Source organism: Delphinus delphis, chromosome 15 (assembly GCF_949987515.2).
Source record: "Delphinus delphis chromosome 15, mDelDel1.2, whole genome shotgun sequence".
Taxonomy (NCBI): domain Eukaryota; kingdom Metazoa; phylum Chordata; class Mammalia; order Artiodactyla; family Delphinidae; genus Delphinus; species Delphinus delphis.
The window spans coordinates 49,559,933-49,576,073 of NC_082697.1; the positions used below are offsets into that span (position 1 = coordinate 49,559,933).

Genomic DNA, 16,141 nt, shown 5'->3' on the forward strand with positions numbered 1-16,141 from the left:
TGGTACAGCCAAAATAAACAAATAAATAAATATTAAACAAAACAAAACACAACTGCCTCCAGAAAAAAACAGAGACTCTGCCTGTCTGGCAGCCACAAAAGGGTTGTCAGTGTCCACAAAGACCACCCCCCCTCCCCCTGGGCCAGGCAGTGATGTAGGAGAACCAACTCTGTCTTGTCTACGAGGGTGAGAGTAAAACCTGGAGCAGAATCAGACAAGGCCAGTGTGGATGGAAAACCACAAACTTCACTCACTGACAACATGAAAAACCCAAACAAAATGGTACCAAGTTATACCCACTAACATGTTACAGTATACACAGCACGACTGAGTTGATTTATCCTAGCAAGGTAAAATTGGTTCCATTTTAGCAGTGGTAATGTAATTCATGCTAACAAATTAAGGGCAAAAAAGTGATCTTCTCACAACTGGTGGAGAAAAAACCATTTGCTAAACTTCGACACCCATTCATGACTAAAAGTACCCCAAACAAAACCCATAGAACTTCCTAGTAAAGAAGAAACAAGAGAACTTGGTAGATATGGCCACAATAAACAACCAACCAAGCAAGCCACAGGTGGCTCCCCCAGGTGTGGGATGCCCCACTCCTGCTGCTGCCGCACCCATCATCTGGGGCGGCACAGCACACGGGCCCCTGGACACCGAGGAACAGAAAGATGGAGGCAAAACTAGCAGAGCAACGAATACGCTGTAGGTCAAACCTCCATAAATGAGGTGAACAGGACGTGAAAATTTCAGGTTTTCCTTGGGAACTGACAAGCGGCTGCTCACCTGGAACAGGATCTGTAGGGCCCCATGGAGGATGCACATCTGCCGTCCGAGGAAGACGAAGAAGGGCACCACGAGCTCCAGGAAGTGGTTGCTGAGGGTCTCGAAGCGGTGGAACCACCATGGGGAGTGGTGCAGGAAGTAGGCCATGGGGTTGGGCACCGGCTGCGTCTGTGGGATGAAAGGAGGCCCGTGAGCTGTGCCTGGAGGTGGGGACCTGCCCTCCCTGGCCCTGCTCTGTGGTGCCCGCTGGTGGCCTTTTGGGGAAGTGGGGTGCATGGGGCCGCCCTGGCCGGGAGAGGTGCGGGGAAGACCGGCGGCGTGGCCCACCCTCCAGCAGCTCACACGTCACCAGGATGGGGAATGGTGGGGGGCCATGGGTCCCGACCTTCTCTATTCGCCTGGCTTCCTGTAATTCTGACACTGACCCCTTCAAGGGGACCCTGAGGGCCCTGGTAACGCAGGAGCTCAGATGCTGGGGAAGAGTCTGTGGTCAGAGCCCTGAGCAGCATGGGCACCAGCATGCCCCCCGCGAGGGGACAGGGCACAGGTGCAGAGGCAGGACCGTAGGATGCTCACACATGGTGGATTTCCTCTTGGAGGACAGTGGAGGCTGGGGGAGCGGGTCCTGGCCCCACGTGTGTGTTCCTGGGAACAGCCTCCACACGTGTGCGGGGTGGGAGGGCATAGCAGGTCCCCGAGGCCCACGTGTTGACTCAGCCGTGGTGTTGGCCGCCTAGGGCCCAGCTGATGGGCCCTGCGCCTCCAACCACAGGCCCTGTCCTCCCCGCTCACGCGGCCGTCCATGCTCAAAAGGGCCAGCTGTGCTGACACTGTGTGGGGTTGGGGTGGCCCCGGTGTGGACATCCAGCATCGGTGATGGGTACTGTGTGCAGGTGGCCCTCCATGCTGAGCTGGCTGGGGTGGGACACCAGGCCGCGGCAGCCCCAGACCCGGTGGACCCGCAGCACCCACCATAAGGCTAATTGTGCCTCTGCCGTCTGTGGAGAGTGAGTCCGTGAAGGGCGCCGCGTCTGCTGTGAGGACAGGGTCACTCCTTTCCACTCGCACCCACGTGGGTGTGGACACATGGGCTGTCGTACTCGCTGGGCTGTAACCACCCTGAGCGTCTCCCTGTTATCCGGCTCTAAAGATGCTCAGGGTCACCTGAGCCCCTTCCTGCTCCAGCCCGGGGGCAGCCGCTTCTCCAGGAGCCTGGTCCCTCTAGGTGGAGACGGGTGTTAGAAACCCGGTCTGGGCATTGCTGTCTCCCTGCCCCGCATTCCTGCTGGCCTGGCTCATAAAACTGCGTTTAACTGTTTTCTCACTCTGTCTTGGCTGCAGAGGTTCCCCCCTTGTGAACGTGGAGGGCGGATCAGACACAGAGAGGCAGCCCCTTTGGGGAAGGGCGTGCAGGGCTGGGGGGTGGGGGGCTCAGTAGGGGCAGGGCCCTGGGGAGACACGGGGTTGGGGGAGCAGAACTGTCGGGGCCCTTTCTGCTCAAAGGCCTGCGTTTCCTGACGCCAGATTCACCACATGACGGTTAACGCCTGAGTGGAATGAAACCACCATAGTCCTAAAACTGGAGATATTCTGGTGGTTAGCAGCAATTTCACTAACAACACAAAAAGGCAGCATCAAATCAGTTCCAAATGTTTCAGCTTTTTTAAACAACAGAGCGTTTCCTGGATACGGTGTGTACACGCATGTGTATGCGAGTGTATGTGGATGTGTGCACGTGAGAGCGAGGCTGCCGGAAGGCGCCGTGGCCCCTGGACAGGTGGGTGCTGTGGATGGGCCACACCGTGGGCAGCACTGGGAACGGTGACGGAGCACAGGAGCAGCCCCTCTGCCACATCTCAGGACCCAGCTCAGGAGGCGGCCCAGCCTCGGGCAGCAGAGGGACATGTGACCCTGCACGCTCTTCAGGGCTGAAGGCCCCACGTTACCTACAGCCACAGGCAGCTGGGGGGAGCGAGGCCTCAAGGGGAGCCACCCCCGCCTGCCCCCGACGTTGCCTCTCATCAACACAGGTTACGCCCACCAGACAGAGGGAAAGGGGAGCCTGGGATCCCCTGCACTGCCCCCCGCCAGAGGCAGGCGGGATGTGTGCCCACTGCATCCACTGCATGCCCACCAGCCGTTCCAGGTGGGAGGCGAGCCAGCTAGACCTTCCTTCTCTGTTCCCACCCCTTCACAGACCAGCTGAGGTTCCCCACCCACCGGGGGACCTTCTTCGCCCCCTGGGGCTGAGAGGGCCTGGCTGGCAGCCAGCAGGGAACGCAGACTCAGAGCTGAAGCACTCCTGAAGGCTCTCCTGTTCGTCCCCCTGCCCCCCCACCGACCCCCAGTCCTGGAGACGCCCAGGCGGAAGAGCCAGGCACCAGTGGGTTGGGACCCCAGTGGCCAGGGATGGGTGGGGTCTCCTGCCCATGAGACCTTTGGCCCTTGTTTTGCCCCTCCTGGGATTTCTGCTGGGCTGAGTCCCCAGACCTCCACCCTTGACCCAGAAGTGGCCGACACAGGCAAGTGGATGAGGCAGGCAAGGGGCAGGGCTCCCTGGTGCTGATGTGACGGGGTGGTTGAGGCAGTTGTCGGGGTGCAGCGTTGGCCTCCTCGCTCCGGCTCCCGGCGGGTTTAGGACACAGGTAGGAGAGAAGTGTCTGCAAGGGGCCCTCCTTCCCGCAGGGCCTCTCCAGGAGCCCAAGTGAGATCCCAGGAGGGAGGAGACTGCTGCCCGCTGCCCCGGGGAAGGAAACGAGGAAGACATCCTGCTTGACAGGTGGTGCCCCAGACCCAGCAGGAATGCAGGGCCCCACGTGAGGAAAACAGGTAGTGACAGGCACGCAGGGCAAATGTGGATGAGCTGACACCACGCCGCCAAACACCCTCGGGGTGATTCACAGGGAAACGATCCCAGCCTGCACCTGTGCCCCCACATCGCCGCACAGCCGCACCGCTCACCTCGTAGTGGAAGTCCATGCAGGTGAGGTTCCGCCAGCACTGGTCCCCCCGGATCTTGATCAGGCCCTGCCGAGGAGACAGAGAGGAATGTGAGCCACCTCCGGATGGACCTGTGGGAGTGACGGACCTCATGTGATGCCTGAAGCGACATGAAAGGGAAAATCTGAACGAAGTCCAGGAAAGACATGTTTAGGGTTTCTGAGGACTAAAAGTAGCAAACACAGGGAAAAAGAAACGCTTTAAAAAAAAATTGATTGATTATTTATTTTTGGCTGTGTTGGGCCTTTGTTGCTGTGAGTGGGCTTTCTCTAGTTGTGGCGAGCAGGGGCTACTCTTCATTGTGGTGCGCGGGCTTCTCATTGTAGCGGCTTCTCTTGTTGCGGAGAACAGGCTCTAGGTGCGTGGGCTTCAGTAGTTGTGGCATGTGGGCTCAGTAGCTGTGGCTTGCGGGCTCTAGAGCGCAGGCTCAGTAGCTGTGGTGCACGGGCTTAGTTGCTCTGTGGCATGTGGGATCTTCCTGGACCAGGGATCGAACCCGTGTCCCCCTGCATTGGCAGGCGGATTCTTAATCACTGCACCACCAGGGAAATCCCACTCTTTCCTTTTTATAAAATCAGTTCCTCCTGTGTTTCTTTAAAACTCAGCTTTTAGACTCTGAGCATCACCATAGTAATGCACCTGTGAGGCTTTAGAAAAGGGCAAATTCGCAAAGCATATGAGCACAACCTGACTTAGACGCCAAGGAAGACGTGGGAGGGACGATGTCCCAACTGCTAAGGTGATGATGATTCAGGAGCTCTGGTGGCCTCAGTGAGAATATCCACCCACCACAGCATGCAGGAGACCCTGTGCTTAGGCCACAGTACAAGGGAGAACCCGGTACTCAGGCCACAGCACATGGGAGACCCCAGTGCTCAGGCCACAGCACGTGGGAGACCCCGGTGCTCAGGCTCAGGAGGGGCTCCAGGGAACTCCTGTGCTGCCCAGTCCACCGGGACAGTGGCTGTGGAGAGAGGGCCTCCGCTGTGAAGCCTGTGGGCGGGCTTGTCTGCAGCCCTGCCAGTCTCCCTGCCGGGCAGTGGCCAGCATGGCCGGTCCACAGTGGCCAGGAGGACAGTCAGCTCACTGCCTGCCGCACTCCCCCGTTCACTTGCCCTTGGGAATCACAGCTCCACGCGATCCCTTCACGGTCAGAAGCAAACTGCTCACCAACGGGAGTAAAACTGTTGCTGGATGCACAGATTCAGCCCTAACGTCTGTCTCACATGACAGCTGGTCTGGAAGGTGAGAAACTGTGTCGCCAAGAAAGCAGCCTGGATGGCGGCCTGGCTCTCTTGGCTGGTGGTCTCTGCAGCTGCAGCTGCTCGGGGGCAAGTCTCCTCAGCCCATCCTCGCACCTGCCCAGCCTGTCCCAGGCACCCTTCCTCACTGGAGCTAACCCACCATGGACTTCAATCACGTCTGCAAAACAGCCTGGCAGCCACGTCGAACTGGGGTTTGGTTGAATACCTGGGGTGGCAGCCCAGCCAGACTCGCACATAAAACTGACCTTCCCATAGGGGAAGAACTTTGGGGCAGTTGAGGGCTCTAAGCCGGGGGCAGGACAGTGTGAGACGACAGGTCCTCTGACGGCCACACTGCCAGCAAGGCAGGATGGCTGCCCAGGGTGTAAGACTGCCCACCCTGGACTTGCCTGGACCGTGGAGCCCACAGGATGGGCCGAGGGGGCAGCTGACACCTGGCCTGGGCCCCTGTGGGTGGCACAGACGCAGCGACACCCGAAGGAGCAGGGACAAGAAACAACAAGGAAGCTAGAGCCCACGTGGCAGCCATGCTGGCAGCTTCCACAGTGAGACTGAGTGACCGTGCCCTGGCCGAGCACATGGGCCAGGCATGAGCTAGCTGTGCGGCCCAGCAGAGAGTTTACAAATATGTCCCACAGAGGGCACAATACTCAGCTGTCCTGGGTGCCGTTCACACCCGGTGGCTGTTCCGCACCCACCTCTCTGGGGCCTGGCGCCCTGCAGTGGGGCCAATCCCATGTCAGGGGAGCTTGTGTAGCGGACGTGGAGCCGCACTCCGAGGACCCGCCTGCTCTGTCTACAGACTCACAGAACTAGTCACCTTGAGAGGCAGTTAGTCAAGTCTCTGGAAACTGGGTTTGCTTAGATCACAGAAGTGCCGGAGACAACTTCCAGTGTGAACTCTGCCATACACGGTCGCATCTGTACAGAAACAGAAAGCCTATCGTGTCCTGCCAGCGCGGATGAACCGCTGGTTTCTGTGGCAACGTGCCTGCTCGTTCGGCTGGAAAACACAGCCACTGTCACACTTCACTCCCCGTGAGTGCAGGCTCTGCTCCCTACATCCCTTGGAATCCAAGAGGCACTCTTTGGAGATTCAAACCAGGCAAAGAAGAAAAAAAACAAAATAATTAAAATGTCATTCAAATTCTAAGCTGGTATGAGACACTTAAAAATCTGAAACATTCTTTTGGGAGTGGAGGATAATTATATTCCTCCCCATCTATTGATTTCTCTCTACAATGCAGATGTCAGATTTTCCACGGATTTTTTTTTCTTCCAGAGTAAGTGTCAAAGGAACAAAGCCTTCTTTGAGCCTTTTTCAGCCCAAAATTAATTCCAAAAAAATGGCACAGACAGACCAGTAACACACCGAGTGACCTCCAGCTGTCCATACAACCTCTGCTCTCCCTGGGGAAAGGGTGAGTGCCAGGATGCTAGAATATTCTGGGGCGACCGAGGAGACCTCAGGCCTTATGGGCAGCGGGTGGGGGCAGGTGCCCAGGGGATGAACAGGGGCTTCTCTCTAAAGCTCACGGGTCCAAGAACATGCTCCTTAAAATCTCCCATTTGGAAATGGGAAAAAGCAAGGCCTTTTGCCACAGAAAGAACATCAATTTCTGTGACGCTGCACAAGTCCCATCACACCTAACTGGGTGGGGGGCTCCCAGGCCTGCAGCTGGGGGAGGGGAGACAGCCCTCGGGTCCGAGCCAGCACCGAGAGCTCCCTCGGCAGTGCCCCCATTTTGCACGTACACTGCACCCCGTTCTCTCACCGTCAGAGTCTGTCTCTCTGGAAATCCTTTTCTCCATCTGCAGACACGGGTGATCAGTCCTACACCTGCTCCTTTCCCACAAAGGAGAAGCATCATCAACCTGGGTTTGTAGGTACGGGAAGAGGGGCCGTTCCCTCCCTGGAGCAGGCCTGCTGGTCTGGGCCGTGCTCACAGCCACGGGGGGTGGGGGTCGGGACGCCTCGGTTCTGCTCAGACCCGGCAGCACTCTGCATCTCCCCTGGGAGCTGAGCTGGACCCACGGGACCCCACATGCTCTGTGAGTAGGTGGACGACCGCAGCGTGAGGCTCATGGCTTAGCGCCCAGATCTCACCTGAGTGTGCACAGGCTGGCCTGGGGTCTCTCGGGACTGACCTGTCTCCACATCTGAAGGGGCCCCAGACTACACAGGGTTTCCACCTAGCCCCTTCTCTCCAGGTCTGGGGCAGTGTCTACACTTTCAGACTCCAGGGTATGATTAGATGGAAATCCACCCTCTGAATTTACCAGTGCACTGCATCAGCTACAGGGGAACCTCTGAGCCGAATGTGCAGGGAGAGAGAGAAATCGTGGATGCTGTTGGTGGGGGGTCTTGTTGTGCCCCCTCCCTGAACCCTGAGAGCTTGTGAAAACTGCCCAGACCTGCAGGGTCTGTGGAGCGGGTGGAGGGGACAGTCTCGGGTCCTCACAGCTACTGCAGGGCTGGGTATGACCGTCCTCCCGCCGAGGCTGGTTTGAGACAAGTGGCAGAGAGACAGCACAAAGAGGGCACTGAGCCACTGGGCAGGGGGCTGATGTGAGGGGCGTGCAGCTGGGCAGAGGTCAGAGCCCGTGGACGGCGCTCCCCAGAGGTTCCCAGGACGCCTCCACCGACGGCACCATGGGAAGGAGGACAGAGCAGCCCACACTGATGCAATAAAGCAAATTAGAATAACCGCTCTCATTTTGGAGTGGTGATCCCAGGACCCGGCAGGCTCGTCAAGGAAGTGGCAGTGATACCCGCTTGACTTGGTCTTGGGGGTGAGTCACATTCCAACGTTTATTTCATTATGTTAATAAGATTTTACTGTAGGAACTGACTCCCAGAGAGGCCCCGACCTGAAGGCTCTTTCCTACCGAGCTCCTGCTCTTATTTACTAACGGGTCTGGTGTCTTGTCTCGCTCGCTCACCTTTCAGCGCCGCTGCTGCCACTGTGGGGCCGGAGCATCTCTGGGACCCCAAACGGCAACGCGGAAACTGCTTCAGATGACCTGCTTCACCCACTCAGAGCAGTCCTGGGCCTCCAGCCTCCAGGGAAAGTGCACAGACCCAAGTGCAGACTTGCTGGGTTCCAGGAATCCTCCTTCTCCAGCCAGCGAGGGAAGCGGGAGCTGTGGGCCCAGCGCAGATGCTACAGCAGTGACAGCGTTGCTCGGAGGAGGACACAGAGGGCCGTCACCACACCTGGAATCGCTGCCAGCAAGCTCAGGCAGAAATGTATGCCGTCTGGACGGAAAGGGGCGTGGCTCACTCCCGATGGCGGGTTCTGGGGTGAGGCCCAAGGGCTGCAGTAAGCTGTGACCCCCTAATCTCCAAGGTCTGTGGCTTTAATGGGGTTGCATCTCACAGGGATCCTTGCGTGAAAAAGCAAACTCACACGGATTCTTAAGTCAAAGGGTTGAGCTACAATTCACATGAAACAGAACGCACACAGATGAAATGTCCAGTTCAATGTGTCTGACAATTGTACACAATCAGGAATCCACCCAAAACACGACACAGGTTTCCATCCCACAGAACATTCTTCGTGACCACTTTCCAGGCAATTCCACACGCACTGGCCAGGGGGCCACCTCCGCCTCCGCCTGCCCCCAGGGTTTCACACTCATAGGGGCTGGTGGCCCGTGGCCCTGAGCTCAGGCTGGCCGAGCTCCTCCAGGGACTTTGGGTCTGTCTGCATCACTGCCTCGGGGGGTTGGTTCCCTCTCCCAGCTGAGCGCTGTCCCTTGTGTGGATGCACCACAGGCTGCCCATCCGTCGATGGACACTGGGCTGGTGCCTAGGTCTGCGGTCATGATGAGCAGGGCTGCTGTAGACATGTGTGGACAGGTTTTCTTTCCCGGCAGCGGAAGGTGGGCTCACAGGTGGGGCCATGTCTTGCCTTGTAGGAAACCGGCCTACAGCTGCTGAGCAAGGCTGCACCACCGCACTCCCTACGAGCCAAGTGACGCTCCCACCAGGAATCCCATGGCCCACAGACCCTCCGACCTGGGGCGCTGCTAGTGCTTTACACCCAGCCCCTCCTGGGTGCAAAATGCCGCTGCACAGTTTTCACGTCCTCGTCGCCGTTCCCATCCCTTCGAGGGTGAAGTATGTTCAGGTCCTGCACCCACCTTCCTACTGTGATCTGCAGGTTCCGAATGTTAGATTTCAGCTGGACTTGTACACTGCAGGTGTTTCCCAGGCGGGGCTTGCCTATTCATTTTCGTAATGGTGTATTTTGAAGATGGAGAAATTTAATATCAGTGAAGTATAATTTATCAATATTTTTCTTTAATGGTTAGTGCTTTTTGTGCCCTGTCCAAGAAATCTCTGTGTACCCCAAGGTAACTGTCTATGCTATCTTCAAAAAATTTTATGATTCTACCTTTTATGTTTGTTAAAAAAATTATTTTTTCTTGCCCCACTGATTTGGCTTATTGCCTTGGTTGAAAATAAATCAACTGCATCTGTGTGGGTCTGTTTCTGGGAGATATTCTTTTATGTTTTCTTCTAAGAACTTTTTGGTTTTGCTTTTATGTTTAGGTCCATGATTTACTTCAAATTAGAGTTTGGTACCGATGAGTGCTCTTAGATGAAAGAGCACTCAAAGCTCATTTTACTCTTCTATACAGATTTCCAATTATTTTAGCACTATTTGTAAAAAATGATTTTCATTTTCCCATTGACTTGACTTGGTACCTTGGGTGAATATCAGCTGACAGCAGAGGTGTGGGACTATCTCTGGACTCTCTTCTCTTCTACTGATCTATTTTTCCAGTTTAGATCAATACCATACTTCAGTTTCATTCATTCATTCATTTATTTATTTTTTTGTGGTACGCGGGCCTCTCACTGTTGTGGCCTCTCCCGTTGTGGAGCACAGGCTCCGGGCTGTGCGCAGGCTCAGCAGCCATGGCTCACGGGCCTAGCCGCTCTGTGGCATGTGGGATCTTCCTGGACCGGGGCACAAACCCGTGTCCCCTGCATTGGCAGGCGGACTCTCAACCACTGCGCCACCAGGGAAGCCCAGTTTTATTTACTTATTTTTAATATTTATTTGGTTGCACAGGTCTTACTTGTGGCAGGTGGGCTCTTCAGTTGTGGCTCGCCAGATCCTTAGTTGAGGCACGCAGGCTCCTTAGTTGTAGCATGTGGGATCTAGTTCCCTGACCAGGGATTGAACCAGGGCCCCCTGCATTGGGAGCACGGAGTTTTATCCACTGGACCACGAGGGAAGTCCCCATACTTCAGTTTTAAATTAAGCTCTAAAATCAGGAAGTATAAGTCCTCCAACTTTGTTCTTTTTCAAATTTCTTTTTATTTCTATGTAAGTTTTAGAATCAACATGTCACTTTTCCCAAAAAGCCCACTGGGAATTTTACAGGAATTACCTTGAGTCTACATATAAACCTGGGTGAAAAACGACGTATTTATTTATTTATTTATTTATGGCTGTGTTGGGTCTTTGTTGCTGTGCACGGGCCTTCTCTACCTGTGGCGAGCAGGGGCTACTCTTCGTTGCTGCGCAGGCTCTAGGCACGCGGGCTTCAGTAGTTGTGGCACATGGGCTCAGTAGTTGTGGCTCGCGGGCTCTAGAGAGCAGGCTCAGTAGTTGTGGCATGCTGGCTTAGTTGCTCTGTGGCATGCGGGATCTTCCCAGACCAGGGCTCGAACCCGTGTCCCCTGCATTGGCAGGTGGATTCTTAACCACTGCGTCACCAGGGAAGTCCCCTCTAATGACTTTGTAATAGTATATGATGTACAGTTTATTTTTCACATTGACCTTGTATCCTGCAACCTTGCTAAATTAATGTATTCACTTTAGTAGTTGCTTTTTAAGATTCCACTGGGTTTTGTACATGTACAACCATGTCTGTGAATAAGTTTCATTTCTTTTTTGGGAATCTTTATGGCTTTCTTTTTCTTGTTTTATTGCACTAGGACTTCCAATACAGTGATGAAGAGCAGCAGCAAAAACAGACAACAGGCCTGTTTCTAATCACACATGAATGCTCTCATTCTATCACCACTGAGGAAGCCCCGTCTAACACGCCCTTCAGTGGGTACTGCATTGTATCGTGTACTTTTTACATCTGTTGAGAAAAAAATCATTCCTCAGTTTTATTCTGTTGTATAGTGAATTTCATTAGTTGATTTTCAAATATTAAACCAATCTTGCATTCCTGAGATAAACCATGCCTCTTTTATTGCCGAGTTTGGTTTGCCAATATTTTGCTAAGGGTTTCTGTGTCTTTGTGAGGGACACTGGTTTCTATTTTCCTTTTTGTCCTGTCCTCATCAGGTTTTGGTATCACTCTTATGCTGGTCACAGAAAACAATTTGGGAAGTGTCCCTGCCTCTGCTATTTTCCAAGAGTTTGTGTAGGATTGCTATTATTTCCTCTTTAAATGTTTGATTTCACTGGTGTTTCAAATGTTTTATTTCAAATGTTTGATTTCACTGTGCCTACTTTCTTTCTGGAATGGTTTTTGATTACAGATTCAATTTATTTACCAGATATGGAGCCCTTTCGATTTCCTGTTTCCTTCTGTCTCAGTTTTGGTAAGCTGCACTTGTCAAGGAATTTCTCCATTTCACTTATGTTGTCAAATTTATTGGCCCGAAGCTTTCATAATATTCCAGGTGACTTTACGGCAGGATCTCAGACAAAACTGCCAGTTAGGTGAAGACAGTGTTTTCTCATGGTGTCCTTCAATCACAGCATGGCTGTGGCTCCCGGCCCTGCTGAATTCTGACCCCGAAACGGTAGGTCCTGTGGGCCTCTATTTTCTCCATCTTAGATATAGCTTTTTTTTGTGTTAACAAGACAGGGACAGTCTGCACACAAGGAGCATCGGGGCCCCATGGGGTGTGCAGCAGGTGTGAGCACAGAGCTGTGGGCAGCACAGGTGGTTAGCAACCGAGCCCCTTCTGAATAGCGAGAAGGGACTTGAGGCCGCTGTCTGCAGCCTGCGGGTTACATGGCGGTTGCCCAGGTACGGACAGGAAAGCACATCCTCGTGCCGCCTCTGAGGGCCCAGAGGTTCCTCTTCATGCCCAGGTTCTCCAGAGCCTCCTTTTATGTTGCATCCCCTCCATTTCACATAAAAACAACCTGCTCCAAGGAATTCCCTGGTGGTCCAGTGGTTAGGACTTGGTGCTTTCACTGCTGAGGGCCTGGGTTCAGTCCCTGGTTGGGGAGCTAAAATCCCACAAGCTGCATGGAGCAGCCAAAAAAAAAAAAAAAAAAGTGAAAATGACCTGCCCCAGCCATAGCCAAGACGCAAATCTCAATGAAAACTGCTGATTTTAGCTGCAATTCTGCTCAATGAAAAGTTACAGTATTAAGGTTTCTTTTTTTTAAAACATCTTTATTGGAGTATAACTGCTTTACTATGGTGTGTTAGTTTCTGCTTTATACAAAGTGAATCAGCTATACATATACGTATATCCCCATATCTCCTCCCTCTTGCATCTCCCTCCCACCCTTCCTATCCCACCCCTCTAGGTGGTCACAAAGTACCGAGCTGATCTCCCTGTGCTATGCGGCTGCTTCCCACTAGCTATCTATTTTACATTTGGTAGTGTATATATGTCCATGCCACTCTCTCACTTTGTCCCAGCTTACCCTTCCCCATCCCCATGTCCTCAAGTCCATTCTCTACGTCTGCATCTTTATTCCTGTCCTGCCCCTAGGTTCTTCAGAACCATTTTTTTTCCTTTAGATTCCATATATATGTGTTAGCATACGGTATTTGTTTTTCTCTTTCTGACTTACTTCACTCTGTATGACAGACTCTAGGTCCATCCACCTCACTACAAATAACTCAATTTTGTTCCTTTTTATGGCTGAGTAATATTCCATTGTATATATGTGCCACATCTTCTGTGTCCATTCATCTGTGGATGAGCACTTAGGTTGCTTCCATGTCCTGGCTATTGTAAATAGAGCTGCAATGAACATTGTGGTACATGACTCTTTTTGAATTATGGTTTTCTCAGGGTATATGCCCAGTAGTGGGATTGCTGGGTTGTATGGTAGTTCTATATTTAGTTTTTTAAGGAACCTCCATACTGTTCTCCATAGTGGCTGTATCAATTTACATTCCCACCAACAGTGCAAGAGGGTTCCCTTTTCTCCACACCCTCTCCAGCATTTATTGTTTGTAGATTTTTTGATGATGGCCATTCTGACTGGCGTGAGGTGATACCTCATTGTAGTTCTGATTTGCATTTCTCTAATGATTAGTGATGTTGAGCATCCTTTCATGTGTTTGTTGGCAGTCTGTATATCTTCTTTGGAGAAATGTCTATTTAGGTCTTCTGCCCATTTTTGGACTGGGTTTTTTTTTTTTTTTTTATATTGAGCTGCATGAGCTGCTTGTAAATTTTGGAGATGAATCCTTTGTCTGTTGCTTCATTTGCAAATATTTTCTCCCATTCTGAGGGTTGTCTTTTTGTCTGGTTTATGGTTTCCTTTGCTGTGCAAAAGCTTTGACGTTTCATTAGGTCCCATTTGTTTATTTTTGTTTTTATTTCCATTTCTCTAGGAGGTGGGTCAAAAGAATCTTGCTGTGTTTTATGTCATACTGTTCCGCCTATGTTTTCCTCTATGAGTTTTATAGTGTCTGGCCTTACATTTAGGTCTTTAATCCATTTTGAGTTTATTTTTGTGTATGGTGTTAGGGAGTATTCTAATTTCATTCTTTTACATGTACCTGTCCCGTTTTCCCAGCACCACTTATTGAAGAGGCTGTCTTTTCTCTGTTGTATATTCTTGCCTCCTTTATCAAAAATAAGGTGACCATATGTGCATGGGTTTATCTCTGGGCTTTCTATCCTGTTCCATTGATCTATATTTCTGTTTTTGTGCCAGTACCATACTGTCTTGATTACCGTAGCTTTGTAGTATAGTCTGAAGTCAGGGAGCCTGATTCCTCCAGCTCCTTTTTTCGTTCTCAAGATTGCTTTGGCTATTCGGGGTCTTTTGTGTTTCCACACAAATTGTGAAATTTTTTGTTCTAGTTCTGTGAAAAATGCCAGTGGTAGTTTGTTAGGTATTGCATTGAATCTGTAGATTGCTTTGGGTAGTAGAGTCATTTTCACAATGTTGATTCTTCCAATCCAAGAACATGGTATATCTCTCCATCTATTTGTATCATCTTTAATTTCTTTCATCAGTGTCTTACAGTTTTCTGCATACAGGTCTTTTGTCTCCTTAGGTAGGTTTATTCCTGGGTATTTTATTCTTTTTGTTGCAATGGTAAATGGGAGTGTTTCCTTAATTTCTCTTTCAGGTTTTTCATCATTAGTGTATAGGAATGCAAGAGATTTCTGTGCATTAATTTTGTATCCTGCTACTTTACCATATTCATTGATTAGCTCTAGTAGTTTTCTGGTAGCGTCTTTAGGATTCTCTATGTATAGTATCATGTCATCTTAGGGAATTAAGTTCTTAACTCAAAATGTGAAGCAATAAAATAAAAACAATTTAGTATCAGGAGAAAGGTAGTAAAAGACATTGGAAGAACTGTAGAGAGAATATACAGGAAAATAAAAGCCACGCTAACAGCCTAGTTAATGCAAGTGGAAACAGCCGTCCAGGAGACAGTTACCCCCACCACCCCCAGACATCCAGCAGCAGGACGGGTCCCCCCACCCCCGCTCCAGACATCCAGTAGCAGGACAGCCTTCCCCACCCACCTAGACATCCAGCAGCTGGACCGGTTTACCCACTCCAGACATCCAGCAGCAGGATGGGTTCCCCCGACTGCCAGACATTTAGCAGCAGGACAGGTTCCTATTTCCCTTGTTTGATGACTCTGAACATCCGGGCACCGCCTCTTCTCACTGCCACTCTCCCCGTGGGCCCAGGACACCCCTGTGAGGCAGCCCTCACACCAAGCAAGGCTCCTATGGGAAGAGGGAGATGCCAGCCACTGCCACCCGACGGCCACGTGTACACACCCCCGGGGGCCAGGCTGCAGGGAGAGAGGTGCAGAAAAGAGACAGGTTTCATTCTTCGACTTCCCGGGGGTCTGACTGACCCAACTGGTATCCCCTTGGCGTTGTCCAGGTATGAGAACTCCCAGTAGCACGGATACTGGCTCAGTTTCCAGAATGTCAGCCATCGAGTGAGCACGGTTCTCGGGCCCAGCACGGGCTGGAACCATTGAGGACGCCCGTGTGGAACATCCCCGCCCACTCCCCATGGAATAAGCACAGGGACCAGGAGCCAAGGGCTCTGGCTTCCACGACAGGTGTTTAACACGGTCCAGCTGAAAACTTCGGCCAGTATGAACTCAGCTACAAAAACATATTGAGATAAAAGTGAAAAAAAATTTTTTAAATGGTTTTTTGTTTGTTTACTTATTTTTTTTTGGCTTGTTGGGTCTTCGTTGCTGTGCGGCAGCTTTCTCTAGTTGCGGTGAGTGGGGGCTACTCTTCATTGCAGCGCGAGGGCTTCTCATTGCGGTGACTTCTCTTGTTGTGGAGCACAGGCTCTAGGCGCGCGGGCTTCAGTAGTTGTGGCTCTGGGACTCTAGAGCACAGGCTCACTAGTTGTGGCACACGGGCTTAGTTGCTCTGTGGCATGTGGGATCTTCCCAGACCAGGGTTCAAACCCGTGTCCCCTGCATTGGCAGGTGGATTCTTAACCAGTGCGCCACCAGGGAAGTCCAAAAGTGAAAACCTTTATCTTTAAAGCATAATTAAAGGGCTTAACCACAGTGACTTGAACATCTACACCATCTACCATTTCCTGCAGGTGAGAGAGTCTCCACTCTTTGCTCTGAGGACGGAAAAGGAAGGAGTGCATCTGGGCCTGGTCTGCCCTCTCCTGTGAGGAACTGGCAGCTCCTCGCTGCTTCGGTCTGGCCCCAGGATGCCAACGCACAGAACTGCCGCACAGCTGTGAAGCCCCAGCGTGGGACGGCCTGAATTCCAGTTCCAATCACACCAATGTGGGGTGGCCACCCTGCCCCCCCGGCCCGTGTGGCGACAGTTTGGGGCCGTCAAGTCACCTCTGTATCAGCGGGAACGAATAACGAGAACTCACGCCGCACAGGCC

General features: G+C 52.2%; 1 protein-coding gene across 1 annotated transcript in view; it reads right to left on the bottom strand.

Moving 5' to 3' along the window:
- LMF1 (lipase maturation factor 1) overlaps positions 1 to 16,141 on the bottom strand; it is a 71,047-nt gene that overhangs the window by 14,436 nt on the left and 40,470 nt on the right. The window contains exons 3-4 of the mRNA XM_060031432.1: positions 3,754 to 3,819; positions 793 to 960 (exon numbers count right to left, since the gene is read on the bottom strand). Of these exons, the coding sequence (XP_059887415.1) occupies positions 793 to 960; positions 3,754 to 3,819 (234 nt within the window). The remainder of the gene's footprint in view (positions 1 to 792; positions 961 to 3,753; positions 3,820 to 16,141) is intronic.